General features: G+C 36.0%; 1 protein-coding gene across 14 annotated transcripts in view; it reads left to right on the top strand.

Moving 5' to 3' along the window:
* Positions 1-14598, top strand: part of ZBBX (zinc finger B-box domain containing) — a 140108-nt gene that overhangs the window by 84710 nt on the left and 40800 nt on the right. For all 14 annotated transcript variants that reach the window (XM_070582180.1, XM_008516231.2, XM_070582185.1 and 11 more), the window contains 2 exons: positions 747-921; positions 8340-8460. In XM_070582180.1, coding sequence (XP_070438281.1) covers positions 747-921; positions 8340-8460 — 296 coding nt within the window. The remainder of the gene's footprint in view (positions 1-746; positions 922-8339; positions 8461-14598) is intronic.

Below are 14598 nucleotides of genomic sequence, written 5' to 3'. Positions count from 1 at the left end.
TTACAGGGAGAAAAATAAAGCAGATAAGGGATTAGAAAGTGGGGGACAAAGGGGTTAATTTTTTTTAGAGTCATCAGCAAAGACCTCTTTGATTGACATTTAAGCAGAGACCAAATGAAATGAGTGGAATGGGTATGTGAGGATATGGAGAAGGACCATTCCAGGCATTGCGTATAGCTAGTGCAAGGACCTCAGTGGGAATGTGCTTGATGGGTTCCCAGAACTGCAGGAATATGTTTGGCTGGAGCAGGGTGAGTGAAGGAGAGAGCTGAAGGAGGTGAAGTAGAAGGCAGAGGAGTACGCAGTTGTGTAAGGCCTCATAGGTCCTAGTAGGAACTGGGGGTTTCGTAGAGTATCCTTGGAGGGTTTTGAGCAGGGGAGTGACATGATCATATTACGTGTTCAGAAACTGCTCTTTCTGCTGTGGGATGTTGCAGGGAGCAGGCGATTGGAGAAGCAGGATTAGATACAAGGCTGTTGCAGCTTTCCAGGGAGAACACTGATGAATAACTAATGGTAAATCTTCAGTCCTGTAGGCTCTAGTTTTAATAATTTCTGAAGAGACCGTTTATAATTGTCAATGGAGTTTTAAAGAAGTCAATAAAGCAAACAAATAAGTACAACTTAAAAACACTCAAGTTACAGAATAATGTGTGATTCATAATACCTGATAATTAACGCTACCTGTCTCTTAAGATACAGAAAATTTAGTAAACCATACTTAGATAGATTTTTAATTAATTTAGGTAGAAATTTCAACAACAAGAAGAGCAGAATGTACAAATCCAAGAGATAGGCTCTTGTGTGGAGGATCATTTGATGAAGAAGCATCTGCCCAGTCCTTTCAGGAAGTTTTAAATCAACATGGAACTGGACATCATGATGACAATGAGAAACAGAACTTACAAGCAGCAAAAGCAGGTACACCTATCTTTATAAAATGAATGTTGTAAGGTAAAGCTGAGTTTATTTTATTTATCTCCATTCTCTGTGAATATAGATGGAATGTTCAAAAACTAGTAACATCGGGATAGCAGTTTGATAAAACTCCCCAAGGGAGTACTCGCTGTGTGACTATTGGTTAGTGGTTTAATATGTATGAATACTGGCCACTGGGGGTCTTTGTGTTTGTTTCTGACAAATACAGGCTGTTGAACGAATGGCAAACTAGATTCTTTCAGCTCCCCCTCTCCTAACAGGAAATTTTTATGAGGACAACTATTCCTTTTTGAGATGTAATTACAAAACATAAAATGGGACCATCTGTGAGATAGAGAGGCAAAGTGTTTTTTTATATGAATGTCTTAAAATATATTTCAAGGGCTACTGTGGACTTTAGAGGGAGAATTGATTTGTGTTTTGTTTTTCTTTCTTTTGGAAGAAATATTTCTTCTTTTTATTTCTGTGTGATGATTTCGCACCCATGTTCTAGACATTAAAGATCTGGATGACTGGAGTGTACCGTATCTTTGCTTTAAGTTTCCTGGTATCTCTTGAGAATTTTCATGTGCTTTTAAAGTATGTGATTTATTAATTTTATTACTCAGAATCTTTTAGAGACTTCCAGTTGCTTTTCATTGAAAATATAATGATAGATGATAAATTTTAATCGTGTATCTTGGTTGACAGCATCCAATTTTATTATTTCATTTCATTCTTTTCCAGTGAAGGAACTCTCCTGATTATTCCTCCTTTATAACGTAGAGTAATTCTTAATATCAAGGTATCACACACCATCTTCCCAACTAGAATTGGAGTTTTTACTAAATAATGTTCTCTCTTTCAAATATTTTTTTCTATATTTGCTCACGATGCGTCAATTTCATTAACATTTCCAAGACTTCATTTGTTTACTCTCTTTTTAGTATGTACCTAAATATACCTCCCTTTGGCAGTGTTATTTTATGTGCTTTTTATTTGTATTTTCATATTTTGATTTTTTTTTCTTTTTTACTCTGAAATGAATTGACTTCCATGGAAATACCTTTTTAATTGTCCTTTTTGAAATACGTAGTATTTAAAATAATACTGGGACTGATTTGATAAATTAAATCAGATTAGATTAGAGAAATCCAAAACCATTTAAAATTTTTGTTTTTCATAGTGGAAATGACTATATTATGAAAGTAATATGATTATTTTAACAGATTTTGTTATATAAAAAGTTACCGAGAAGAACATGAAAATATCCTAATCCTCCCATCTAGAGATAATAAATGTTAACATTTTGGTCCAAATTTTTAATACACATCATTACACACACACACACACACACACACAAGCATAAATGGGGTAATACTGTATATGCTATTTGTTAACTTGCATTTTCCCTTAGATTCTGTCATGGACAACTTTTCATATAAATATAGATACATGTCATCATTTGTAACTTGAATAGTGTTCTCTATGCCATAATTTACTTAATTAGACCTTTATTGATGGCTATTTCATTTCTAATTCTCACTATTGTAAAGAAGTTATGATGATCATCTTAGCTATTGGTGCACTTGTATGATTGCCTTAAAATGAATTTCTAAATCTAGAAATGTTGTGTTAGAGGTGACTTATTTTATAAAATTTTGATGAATATTGTCAAATTGTCCACTAAAATGATGACTGTGTCAGTCATGCTCCCACTGACAATGCGTGAGATGGCTATTTACCCATATATATAGTTCTTTAACTTTAGACAATTTGATAGACAGTAAATGACTTTCATCTTTAACTGGCTTTTCACTAACACTTGTGAAATGTTGTTGGCTATTTTTATTTTTTGCCAATAAATTTTGTTCTTCATTATTTGCCAATATTTAGGTATAAGTAATGTTTTAAATGTTAAGGGAAGAAAACATTCCTCTGTTATTATCATTCCATCAACAAATAATGAGTACATATTATGTGCTGTGGGGGAAAGTGATGTGCAAAAGCAATGACAATCTCTTCTGGCACTCACAGTCCAAGTGGAGGTCAGAGATTCAATCGAATGATCAGCATACCCTGGATGGAGAAGTGCAATACCTACACCCATGAAAATTACCACGCACTGAGGAACTTGCAGTATTTTGTCAACTTGTATCACATGAATCTGGGAAGCAATTAGAGGAAGAGATTTGAAGAATGTTGGATTAAGGAAGCTAAATATCAGATTAGATGAGGTTGAATTTATCAGTATAGATGTACTCGCATAGGATTTGAGTCTTAATCTGTTGGCTCAAGCTCTTCGGCAATGGCATTAACAATCCACCTACTAAACTGGTTAATTGAAGCCTGGACTTGATTTTTCAGTTTATGAGATTGAGATACTGGAACTTCCCTGACGTTTTGTAGGGGAAGAAATTTGAAGGCTCTGGAAGATAGAAATGTTGGAATTGATAATGTACAACCTGCTCATGCAGGTTTAACTCTACCATCTATGAGGGCCCAGAGGACTCTCTCATTGCTGAGATATTAAGCACCAGTATCCTGAAAAAGGTTTGTTGTGGGCTTTCCTCTATAGGCTGAAGATAGTTGTGGAAGGAGATGCTTTAAGTGAATTGAGCTGCCTATTTTCAAAAGAATAATGAAAACCTGGATTGGTAGAGTCCAGGTGTTGGCACATAATCATCAAAGTTGTGGTGGAAAAATTACCAAAATAAGGGGCAGGGAAGAGTAGTAATCAGAATATTTCAATTCACAGAGATCTGTGATGCTAATTGGGATACCTAGGAATGAAAAAGTTGTACAGTTTCTTGTTTTACTTTTATGAGTAGAACATTTCTGTCTCTGGGCAGAGACTCAACTTGAGCCACCATTTTGGGGATTCAGAGTTTTTATAAAGTTCCTAGACCTAAGCCGGTCCACAGATCTCGAGCCTCTTAATTGAGATAGAGGCTGAATCTTTTTACGGATTTTGTAGTATGGCCACAGGGGCACACTATGTATCTTCCTCCAAGCCTTTACCACAGAACTTATGGCTATTTACCAGAATAAACATGCAGTGAGGAAAGGCAATGTCCAGACCTTCAAAGGAGTTATTAGATTCTAGCTCTGAGCTGACACTTATCCCTGGAGACTCTAAATACCACCATAGTCCACCAGTCAGTCTTAGGGGTTTGTGGAAGTGAAGTGATCGATGAAGTCTTGTCTTGATTCTGTCTAATGGTAATGCATTGGGACTATGGGACCATTATGTGGTTATTTGTCCAGTCTTAAATGTATAGTAGGAATGGATATACTTACTAACAGACAAAATCTCTATATGGGTAGTCTGATCTGTGGCATAAAGATTGCTATGGTAACACATAAGTAGAAGACCCTAGAATTGTCCCCTGCCACCAACTACTATGCTAAAATTGCATGCCAGAAGGCAATACTACATTTCTGGGGATAGCAGAGATTAATGCCACCATCAAAGACTGAAAGATGCAGGAATACTGCTTTTTATTATATTTCCATTTAACTTGCCTTTTTGGTGCAAAAGCCAGTGGTCTCGCAGAATGACTACTGGTTATAGTGAACTTGATCAGATGATGATGATGCCAATCGCATTTGCTTTTCTGGATATAGTGTCTTTACTGGAGAAAACCAACACATTCTGTGTGACTGCATGGGCAGCTATGGACCTAGTACAGGGCTTGGTAAAGTTTTCTGTAAAGGGCCAGATAAATAGTTTAGGTTTTGAGAGTCATTCAGAACTACTCAACTACTCAACTCTGCAATTATAGTGTGAAAGCAGTCATAGACGATACATAAACAAATGAACGTGGCTATATTCCAAAAAGACTTTATTTATGGACACTGAAATTTGAATTTCCTGTTGTTACTACATGTCATAGTATATTATTCTTCTTTTGACTTTTTCAATCACTTAAAATCACTCTTAGCTCGAAAGCCGTGCAAAAACAGTTAGTGGGCCAGATTTGGCCTGTGGGCTGTAGCTTCTGATCCCTCACCTATCAAATATATCCTCTTCTATTTCTATTAGTAACATTAATCAGAAATAGTTTGATTTCATATGGCAGGGATAACAGTCTACCTTCACAACCTTCCTCCAGACCTACATTAACTCTCCTGCTTTCCAACATTATATAGTCTGAAAAGACGTTGATTCTCTTGATATTGCCCACTGATTTTGCAGTCTGTGTTCTCTACCTATGTTATTAACGCCACTCAGATGATCTCTCGCACAGCCACTGCTTTCAATGACTTTATAACAGTTCTCTTATTTTTTCCTTTCAAACCTAGGGTTGGTAACAGCTTTCCACTGTTTTCAGTCTCTGGATACTTCAACATCACTTGTTTCCTTAACCCTATCAAATGGTGATTAGTCCCTTCATTTGACCTTCTTTGAATTACCCCCTTGAGGATTCGTTTTCCTGTCAGGATCTCGACTGATACAGGTGGTCAGAAAAAGGATTTATAAGAAACAAAGATTTAAATTGAGGTCTAGAAAATGAGTTGAAGAATATGGACAGAAAATAGTATGTGCAAAGGGTCTGTGGTGGAGGGAACATATTGTGTTAACGGAACTAAAGATAATTGTGGATGACTGAACCTTAGAGAGCAAGAAAGGAGTGTTATAGCCCAACAGACTAGAGAGGAATTACATTTAGTGGCCTGGAAAGATAAGCCTGTAAAGAAGACAGAATGTCATAGATATAGGAGGAAAGTTGGTAAAGCATATTATTGTAAAAGCCAATGGAAGATAGTGTTTTTAAATAAAGAAGTGAGGTTAACAGCGTGGCTGCTGTGGAGGATCATTAAGACGAGGATGTTTGTTGATATAATATGTGAGTTTTTTGTCCCAGAGTATTATATAAATGATGTTTTTGTGTATGTATTATGTGTATATGTTTGTAAATGTTTTCCTTTTCCTAAGATATTAAGTAGATATAAAATAACATTTGTAAAATTTATATAGCTTATGGAGAAAAATGAAACAGTAAGCACCTGTTCTCTCCCCTCTAAGAGATTATCACTAACCTGAGTTTTGTGTTTTTTCATTCTCTTGATTTCTTTGCAGTTTACTGCATGTGTGTATCTCTAAACAATCTATTGTTAATTTTTCATGTATTAGATGTTATGTAAATAGAAAGATAGTATATGTATTATTTTGCAACTTGTTTATTTCACTCAATATTATTTTACTGAGACTTACCCAAGAAGATGTGCATAGTTGTATTTCATTCATTTTCACTGCTTAATAGTCTTCTGTTATATGAATATACCACTATTTACCTGTTTAAATGTTGATAGTTGTTTGGGTTGTTTCCCACTTTTGCCGTTACGAACAATGCTGTTATGAATATTCTTGTATGGGTCTCTGGTACACACACACATGCATTTCTAGGATGTCTATTCCTGGGAGTGGAATAGCTGGGTCACAGGGTGTGCGTGTCTTCAATGATACTAGATAAAGCTGAATTATTTACCATAGTATTTGTATCAGTTTGCATTCCTACCTGCATAAGAGGTTTGGTTGCTCTCCATAATCGCCAGCACTTACATTGTCAGATCAAAAAATTTTTGCTGGCCTGATGGAGATGAAATGGTATATTTAATTTGTGTACCTCATTAAAAATAACAATGAGCATCTTTGATATGTTTCTTGGCCTTTTAGCTTTGTAATGTTCTTTCAGTTTCCAAGTGTTCTAGTTATTTCTGTTACTGATTTCTAACTTGATTTTATTTTACTGTCCTCTAAAGGTTGTTTTCCTTCTATGTGAAAGGCAAGTAAGTACTTACAATGGCCTAGAAGTTTCCATGTGATCGGAAGTCCATTATCTCTGTAATCTCATCTCCTGTTATTCTCCTCCTGGCTTGCTCTGTTTCAGCCACACTGGCCTCCTGTCTGTTCTTCAAACATGTCAGGCATATTTTCCCGTTAACACTTTTGCACTATCTATTAAGGAAAATACCCACCATCCCATCAATATGAACAAAGGGACATCTCACACAAATTCTCACAAAAAGTAGCCAGTGACCCATGAGACAGGGGAGCAAATGAAAACCCCAGTTACATAGCTTCTGTGGCATTTTTCAGGGAGAAGTACCTTACAAGTCCGTGTGTTCTAGCTTTGTTTTCTATAAGCAATCCTGCACAAGGGCTGTCCTGCTAAATGCATTGCGTAGCTAAAGATTCTCCTTCTAGCAAATAGCATTAATCTATTTGCCAGAAGGTCAACAGTTATTAACATATTTACAGGCAAATTAACTCAGGTCATCTGCTATCCTGCTTTCCTGGGACTCTGTCATTGGTAATGGGAGAAGAGTGAATCACAGGCCAGCTGCTTTTCTTCCTTCCTCCTCATCATCCTAGATTTGGGGGTTATCTCTCAAGCCCAGTGGCTCTTCTCTATGACATACGCAGTAAAAAACAGTGAGTATTCATTTTTTCTTTCAGCTTCACTGTCAAGAAATATTTTGTTTTGCAGTGGAAATGGGGACTCATAGTGGAGGGATCTCCTTTTCCCCATGACTTACTTGCTCACGTCCTTGACTCCTGCTCTTTCACTTTAATGCATTCTGGTGGTTTTTCTCAGGACTTTCTCCAATTGCTTTCTTCAGTGCTGCTCTAGTCTTTGGGAAGAAGAAGAGTTACATTCTTTTAGTTTATTTCTGTTGCTGACATTTGGCTGTTTCTGGAAGCTAATCATTAAAGTCTGTAGTGAGATTGTGACTGTTCTGTAGTTTTGAAGTCTATAAAAATAATGTTTTCTATCTTTATCACTCTCCTTTCTTCTCCTCCAACATTTCTCCCCCTATGATGGTCAGTTTTGAGAGAGGGGTGATATCTGGGAGAGTGGAGAGACTAGTAATCCCTGATTTACACTACTTTCTTTCCCAGAAATCTCCATCAGTTTTAGAACTCTCTCAATAGTCGTTTTAATTTAGTAGTACTTCAGAAACATCTGGAAGTAAACTGCCGTGTAGATATAAATTCTTGAGGACAGTTGTCTCCTGCAGGTGCTGTTCTGAGTTATTTATTTTCTGTTTCCCATAATGTGTAAATATTATTGTCAGTGGCTATAATCCATACCTTTATGTGTGTGTGCATTTATAGAATATATAATGAATCTATTTGTATTTGTTTTTATTATTTAAAAGAATTAGTTGCTTTAAAAAACTTTGTGAATCATAACATCCTTTCATTTCAAGGGATTATTGAAGAAAACTATACGGTCATTTAATAAATCACCAAGTTCAATATTTTTCATTATTTTAACCTAGAATTATTGATTATATAGATGAATATCAAAGCATATTTGCCTCAAAAATGGTAAGTTTTGTATCTTGAGAGAAGATGTAGTAATTTATAGATGAGGTTACATTACTTATGCACATTATGTTTATTTTTATAGACTCATTGGAAGAATGTGAAGTACAAACTAATCTAAAAATTTGGAGAGAGCCACTTAAGATTGAATTTAAAGAAGACAGTTTATCCTATATGGAAAAATTATGGCTTAAAAAACACAGGAGGTATTTTCTGAATTTTTGCATTATTAACAAGAAGTATAAAAGCTATTTATGCTCCTTGCTGTGTGACATGCTTTCTGTAACAATTTTGTATGTGTGCTTCATATTTGCATAAATAATTTTAAAGCAATATTAAATCCCTAGGACGTTTCCACTGTTCTAATAAGAATTTTAATTCTATTTATGTATATGCTAAGTCATTAATTTAGAGTTTGCCTTGAGAAATGGAAATGTATGTGTGGGGAAAAGGCACAAATATGGCATAGCATTTAAGAATAGCAAAAATAATGTGATAAATGAAAGATTACTTTGAAGGAATATTGCTGTCAGTTCTTTTACATTAGCATAAACTTTCAAGGCTCTACTATTCTGAATCTACTTTTAAGTTAATTAGACCTTTAATTTTGTAGTTTTAATAATAATATTCAAATATATTTTATTCAAAGACTACAGCATTAGATGCATCATTTCACACATTGTTTAAAAACTAAACTGTTAAAATAGTAAAACACAATGATGACTGAGTACATTAGAGTCATTCATCGTTTTACCATCATATGAACTAATTGAGAGGTGCTTTTAAAGGCCATCAGCTCAGTTGTCCAGCAACAGTGCTGTCCCCACTTTGTTGTGCCTATGAATCACCTAGAGACTCTGGTAAAATACAGATTCTCCTTCACTAGGTCTGGGCGGGGCCTGAGATTCTGCACTTCTGAATTTCTAACAGCTCCCAGGTGATACTGGTGTGGATGACGCTGGTCTCTGAACCACATTTTGAGGAGTGAGGTGTTGGAGGACCTGTCTAGAATGTACCTGAGGAATGGTCATCAAGCCCTTGCTTCACCTTCAGTCATACAAAACCACCCAGGAGGTGGCCCATTCCATCTTTGGAACATTCTGCCTGCTATAATATCTCCTAATGAGCTATGATCTGTCTCTGGCTCGTTTCTAAACTTGGTCATAATTCTACCAATTAAGCCAATATAGAGCAAACTGAATTTATCCTCTCCGTGGCATTCACTTCAGATTTTTGAAATCAGCCCTCATGTCTCCCTTGAAGCTTGTGTGTGACAGGTTAATATCTACCCCATGCCTCTTCAACTGTTTTTCATATGGCAGATTTTTGCCTTTTAAATTTTTCATTTTGCAGTAAGACATACAGAAGAACTGCAAAATAGTATAAGGGATTCCCATATATCATTCATTCAGCTTTCCCTAATGGTAACATCTTGCATAACCACAGAAACCAAGAAATCAAAACCAATAATGTTATTAACTGAACTACAGACTTTGTTTGAATTTCATCAGTTTTTTCACTAACATCCTTATTCTGCTGTAGGATCCAATCCAGGATGCCACGTTGCATTTTTGTCATATCTCCTTATTTATTACAATTCCTCTGTCTTTCCTTTTATTTCATGCACTTGACATTTTTGAAGAGTACCTGCCAGGTGTTTCATAGAAGGTACTCAATTTGGGTCTATTTGATATTTTTTCATAATTAGGTTAAGGTTGTACATTTTGAGGAAGAATACCACAGAGAGGATATGCCCTTCTCAGGGCATGATATCACAGGATCATGTTGTCAGTATATCTCATTACCAGCATGTTAACCTTGAACACATAGTTAACGTGGTGCTTGCTAAGTTTCTCCTCTGTAAAATCACTCTTTTCCCTTTATAATTAATGTCTTGGTCCATTTGGGCTACTGTAACAGAATACCATAGACTGGGTGACTTATAAACAACAAATATTTATTTCTCAGAGTTCTGGAGGTTGGGGGGTCCAGATTAAGGTACCAGCAGATTCAAAATCTGGTGACAACCTGTGTCCTGACTCACAGATGGCCCTCTTTTCTCTGTGTCCTCACATGACTCTTTCAGGCCTCTTTTATAAGAGTGCTAATCCCATCTGGGAATCTGTCTTCCTGATCTAATCGACCCTATAGGCCCTCCCTATTAATACCATCACATTGGGTGATAGGATTTCAACATATGAGTTTGAGGGAGAGCACAAACATTCACATCATAGTAATTAACAAATATTTTTGGGGAGATATTTTGAGATGATGTAAAATCTCATTTTCTCCTAAACTTTCACCCACTAATTTTAGTATTTATCAGTGGATTTTGCCTGCAACAATTATTACTCTCCTGTTCTATTGGTGATTTTCTATTTCCCTATTTCTATTTCCTGCTCCAATTAGTCATCTAATTTACTAGATTGATAAATTAATATAGTTTATTAATTATTAATTCTTCCAGGAAGAATACCCCTTTTCCTACTTTCATTCATTTCTTCAATTGTTTATTTATGTGGACTCATGACTTTTTTTATTTTTAAGATTAGTATGCAATACTATTTTTGTTTATTTTCTGGCTCAAATACTTCCTCCTTTGATCATTTAGTGCTCTTTCAGGTTGACTTCTCTGTCCTTTCAACCTTTCCTTATCCTTTTTTTGTTGGTTGGTTGGTTTGCGTTGAACATCATTTTATTTTTCTGGCACTCAAGATGCATTTCCCTGCCCCGGGAATCATTTCTCCAAAGAATCCTGATTCCTTTTATTGGAGAATGGTGTTCAGAAACCAAGATCTGCAGTCTAGGTGTGCTCATTGCTACTCAGGTGTCAGAGTCTAGGCCTTCTCAGAGAACAGGTAGATATGTATGTACACTAACCCAGTATGCACATGCATCTAAATTTATTTCTGTGCCTATCTAACAGAACATCCATTAAAGTGAACACTTTACGTGAGTGTTCATCTATGAGTTGAGCTCACATTATCTATGAGTTCACACTCATACCTCTGACTCCAAACCAGCATCGCATGGTTCATTTACATTCTCTCTTTGCTTATTTGTAGTTTTGTTCACCTACAGTGAGAATCCTGGCCCTCATCATCTATGATATATTTATTAATTTATCAACCCTAGTGTATATGTATATCCAGTAGTTTCAAAACTGCTAACTAACTTCACTGTGAGAAGCAAATTTGCCAATGATAGAGTAACTTGTTTGTGTACAGTGCTTTATATCGTTAGTCTACAGTATCCGGCCTTTTGTGTCCTTCATTTAGCAAAATGCGTTTAAGATTCATCCATGTTCTTGAGTTAATCAAAATATATTCGTTTGTACTGTGGAGTAGTATTTCATCATGGTGATATACAGTTTATTCACTCATATGTTGAAGGAAACCTTGCTGATTTATAGTTTTTGGCAGTTGTGACTGAATCTGTTATAAACATCTGTATATAGGTTTTTGTTTGAATAGAAATTTTTAATTCCCTGGGTAAATGCCCGGGAGTGGGACGACTGGGTTGTGTGGTAAGTGCATGTGTATCTTTATGGGAAACTGCCAAACTATTCTCCAAAGCAACTGCACAATTTTGCATTCCTTCCAGCAACGTGGGAGAGTTCGAGTTGCTCTCCGTCTTTCCCAGTGCCTGTTTACTTTTGAATATTTTTCTGTTGGTGTTCATTTTAATAGGTACATATTCATATCCCATTGTGGTTTATGTGGCAGGGTTTTGAGTTCATTCATATACTGTTCTGGTTCTTCCTGTGTAACTACCTTCGAAGTTGTCTCTATCTCTTTTAAAGTATGGCACCCGGAGCAGTCCTTCAGGTGTGAAACTCAGTAGTGGATACTTGTCAGTTGCCACTTTCTAGCTTAGGAATTAGTACATAAAAGTAATCCCAAGGTCACATCGTTTTTGGTGGCTGCCTTTCACATTGAGTTTTTTATACAGTAAAAGAAGCACAATTTTGGTATTAAATGACCACCATCATTTGTACTTGGACAATATAAGAAGCTTTAATCACAGGCACATGAAGTCCGGAGCTATGCTGAATACTGACCATTGGCAAATTTCTTTAGCAGAAAAGAAGAGTTAGTGAACACAATTACTAGGGTCTTATTTACTCCGTTTTTCTTTTTTAATTTTCTTTTTTTTTTTTTGAGGAAGATTAGCTAACATCCTTTGCCAATCCTCCTCTTTTTGCTGAGGAAGACTGGCCCTGAGCTAACATCTGGGCCCATCTTCCCCCACTTTATATGTGGGAAGCCTGCCACAGCATGGCTTGCCAAGCGGTGCCATGTCCGCACCCGGGATCCCCGACCGGCAAACCCCAGGCCACCGAAGCAGAACATATGTACTTAACTGCTGCACCACTGGGCTGGCCCTACACAGTTATTTTTTAACAGTAGTCATTTTTTGAGTTAATTCTTTATGTCTTAATTACAGATGCTGGTGTAGGGCTATCCATTTACAATTCACAAATTTCTGATGCTCTGCTTTGGAAAAGTTTCCCATGTTGATAACCATGAACACAGTATACACTTTATTTTTGCCTCTCATTATGATGTTTTATAATAGGCTTATAAATATATGATCTATTGTACGTTGTTTTTGAATTTCTTTTCTGATTTGGACAGTAGCATTTTTGTATTTTACCTGCAACCAATACATGAGTGTTGATAGATCTTAATAACGGTCTTAATATATCCAGTGGATCTTTTAAATGCTTGGAAAGTTTCTTGAAAGAGAGCATAAGATGTGGATTTAGAGTATTTTAAGAATGGATATTAGCAATGAACTGGTACCCCTGCTCTAATTCCCCTACTCTTCATTACATGTACGCCTCAATTCTAACTGATCATCAGAAGGGCCAGGGGCAAGTTTTTAGAATACCAATTCCTCAACCCAACCCCAGACAGACCTAAAAATCAGTGTTTTTAAGGCTCTGTATGATGCTCTGCATTTAAAGAAGATCTTTTATAGTGATTCTCATGCAAACAGCCTAACACTGATTCACAGAATAAATTTAGAACCACTCATCAAAAGTTTTCTGAAATGAACTGGTCAATGCTTGATAAATTTGTTTAAATTTTAAAAGCAAAAAATCTGGTGAGATAATCCTATTCTAAAAGATATTTCATCCTTTATTAATGTGGCATGATCTTTTAATAAAGCATTGGTGCGAGGATCCCAGTATCCAGAAGGCAAATTTAATTCATTGACTGACTAGTTGTTCATGGAAGAATCACTTAAGGTCTCTTGGTTCATGTTTTCTTGTCTGCAAAGTACTGAGTTTAGAATAAACAATCTGTAGGGCCCCTTCAGCTCTAACATTTTGTTATTTGGACTCTATAAGTCTTTGATTCAGGGCTTTACTTATGAAAAATTAGATAAGTTTTCATTTCATGAAGAAGGAGCATCTGGATAATAGTACATTTACGTGTATATATGATTGAATTTTTAGTGCAGTGTATCCAGGTGCCAGTTTGTCTTTGAGCTTCACTCTAATATTTTCTATCATTTAATTAAATTGTGTATGTACGATGGCATGCTCATCAAATTTGTTGAGACACAAAGCTGAATGATATATAAATAGTTTGGAGTTTTCTCATATATACATTACATATATCGGGAGAATGCACATAACCATAGATTGCAGGAGATTATTAAATATTTAGTGCCTTTGCAAATTGTAAAAGAGGCAATCTAGAGTAATTATTAAGAACATGGGCTCGGGGAGGCAGACTACTTGGGTTCAAATTTCTTGTCTGCATTTACTACCTGAATGACTTTGAACAAATTGGTTTACTTCTTTGTGCCTCAGTTTCCTCTTCTGTAAAATTAAGATAATACTAGTGCCTATTTAATATTTATTATATAGTGCCTATTTAATTATTTATTAAGATTTAATAACCCACATTGTTTAGAACAGAGCCTGGTGAATTTTAAATTTTGTATGGATGTTACCTACTAATATCGTTAAGAAGGTCCTGCTTTTATGTGGGGACTCTGAGTTTGCATGGTCTAGGAGGGCTGTGCACTACTTATATTCTTGATTTAAAAGTGAGCCCCTCCCCAATAATTTGGGAATATCCCCTGGAACCAAATGCACACTCTTGATCTCCGAGAATTCCTGTGCTTCGTTGCCCCCAGCATGAGACATCATATCAAACCTCATGGTAAATTGGTTGATACATGCCACAGCCAGAACACTTCAGATTCATCTCATGGGAGCCTATTTTATCATCCTATTTTGCATGGTGGAAATTTAGAAAAGTGTCTTTAGATTCTCTTAGAGCTTATCAATATAATGCCAAGGCTGTGAGACACAACACACATGCATA

Source organism: Equus przewalskii, chromosome 18 (genome assembly GCF_037783145.1).
Source record: "Equus przewalskii isolate Varuska chromosome 18, EquPr2, whole genome shotgun sequence".
NCBI classification, from domain to species: Eukaryota; Metazoa; Chordata; class Mammalia; order Perissodactyla; family Equidae; genus Equus; species Equus przewalskii.
Note: the sequence above shows the minus strand (reverse complement) of the source record. Positions and strands in the feature narration are given on the sequence as shown.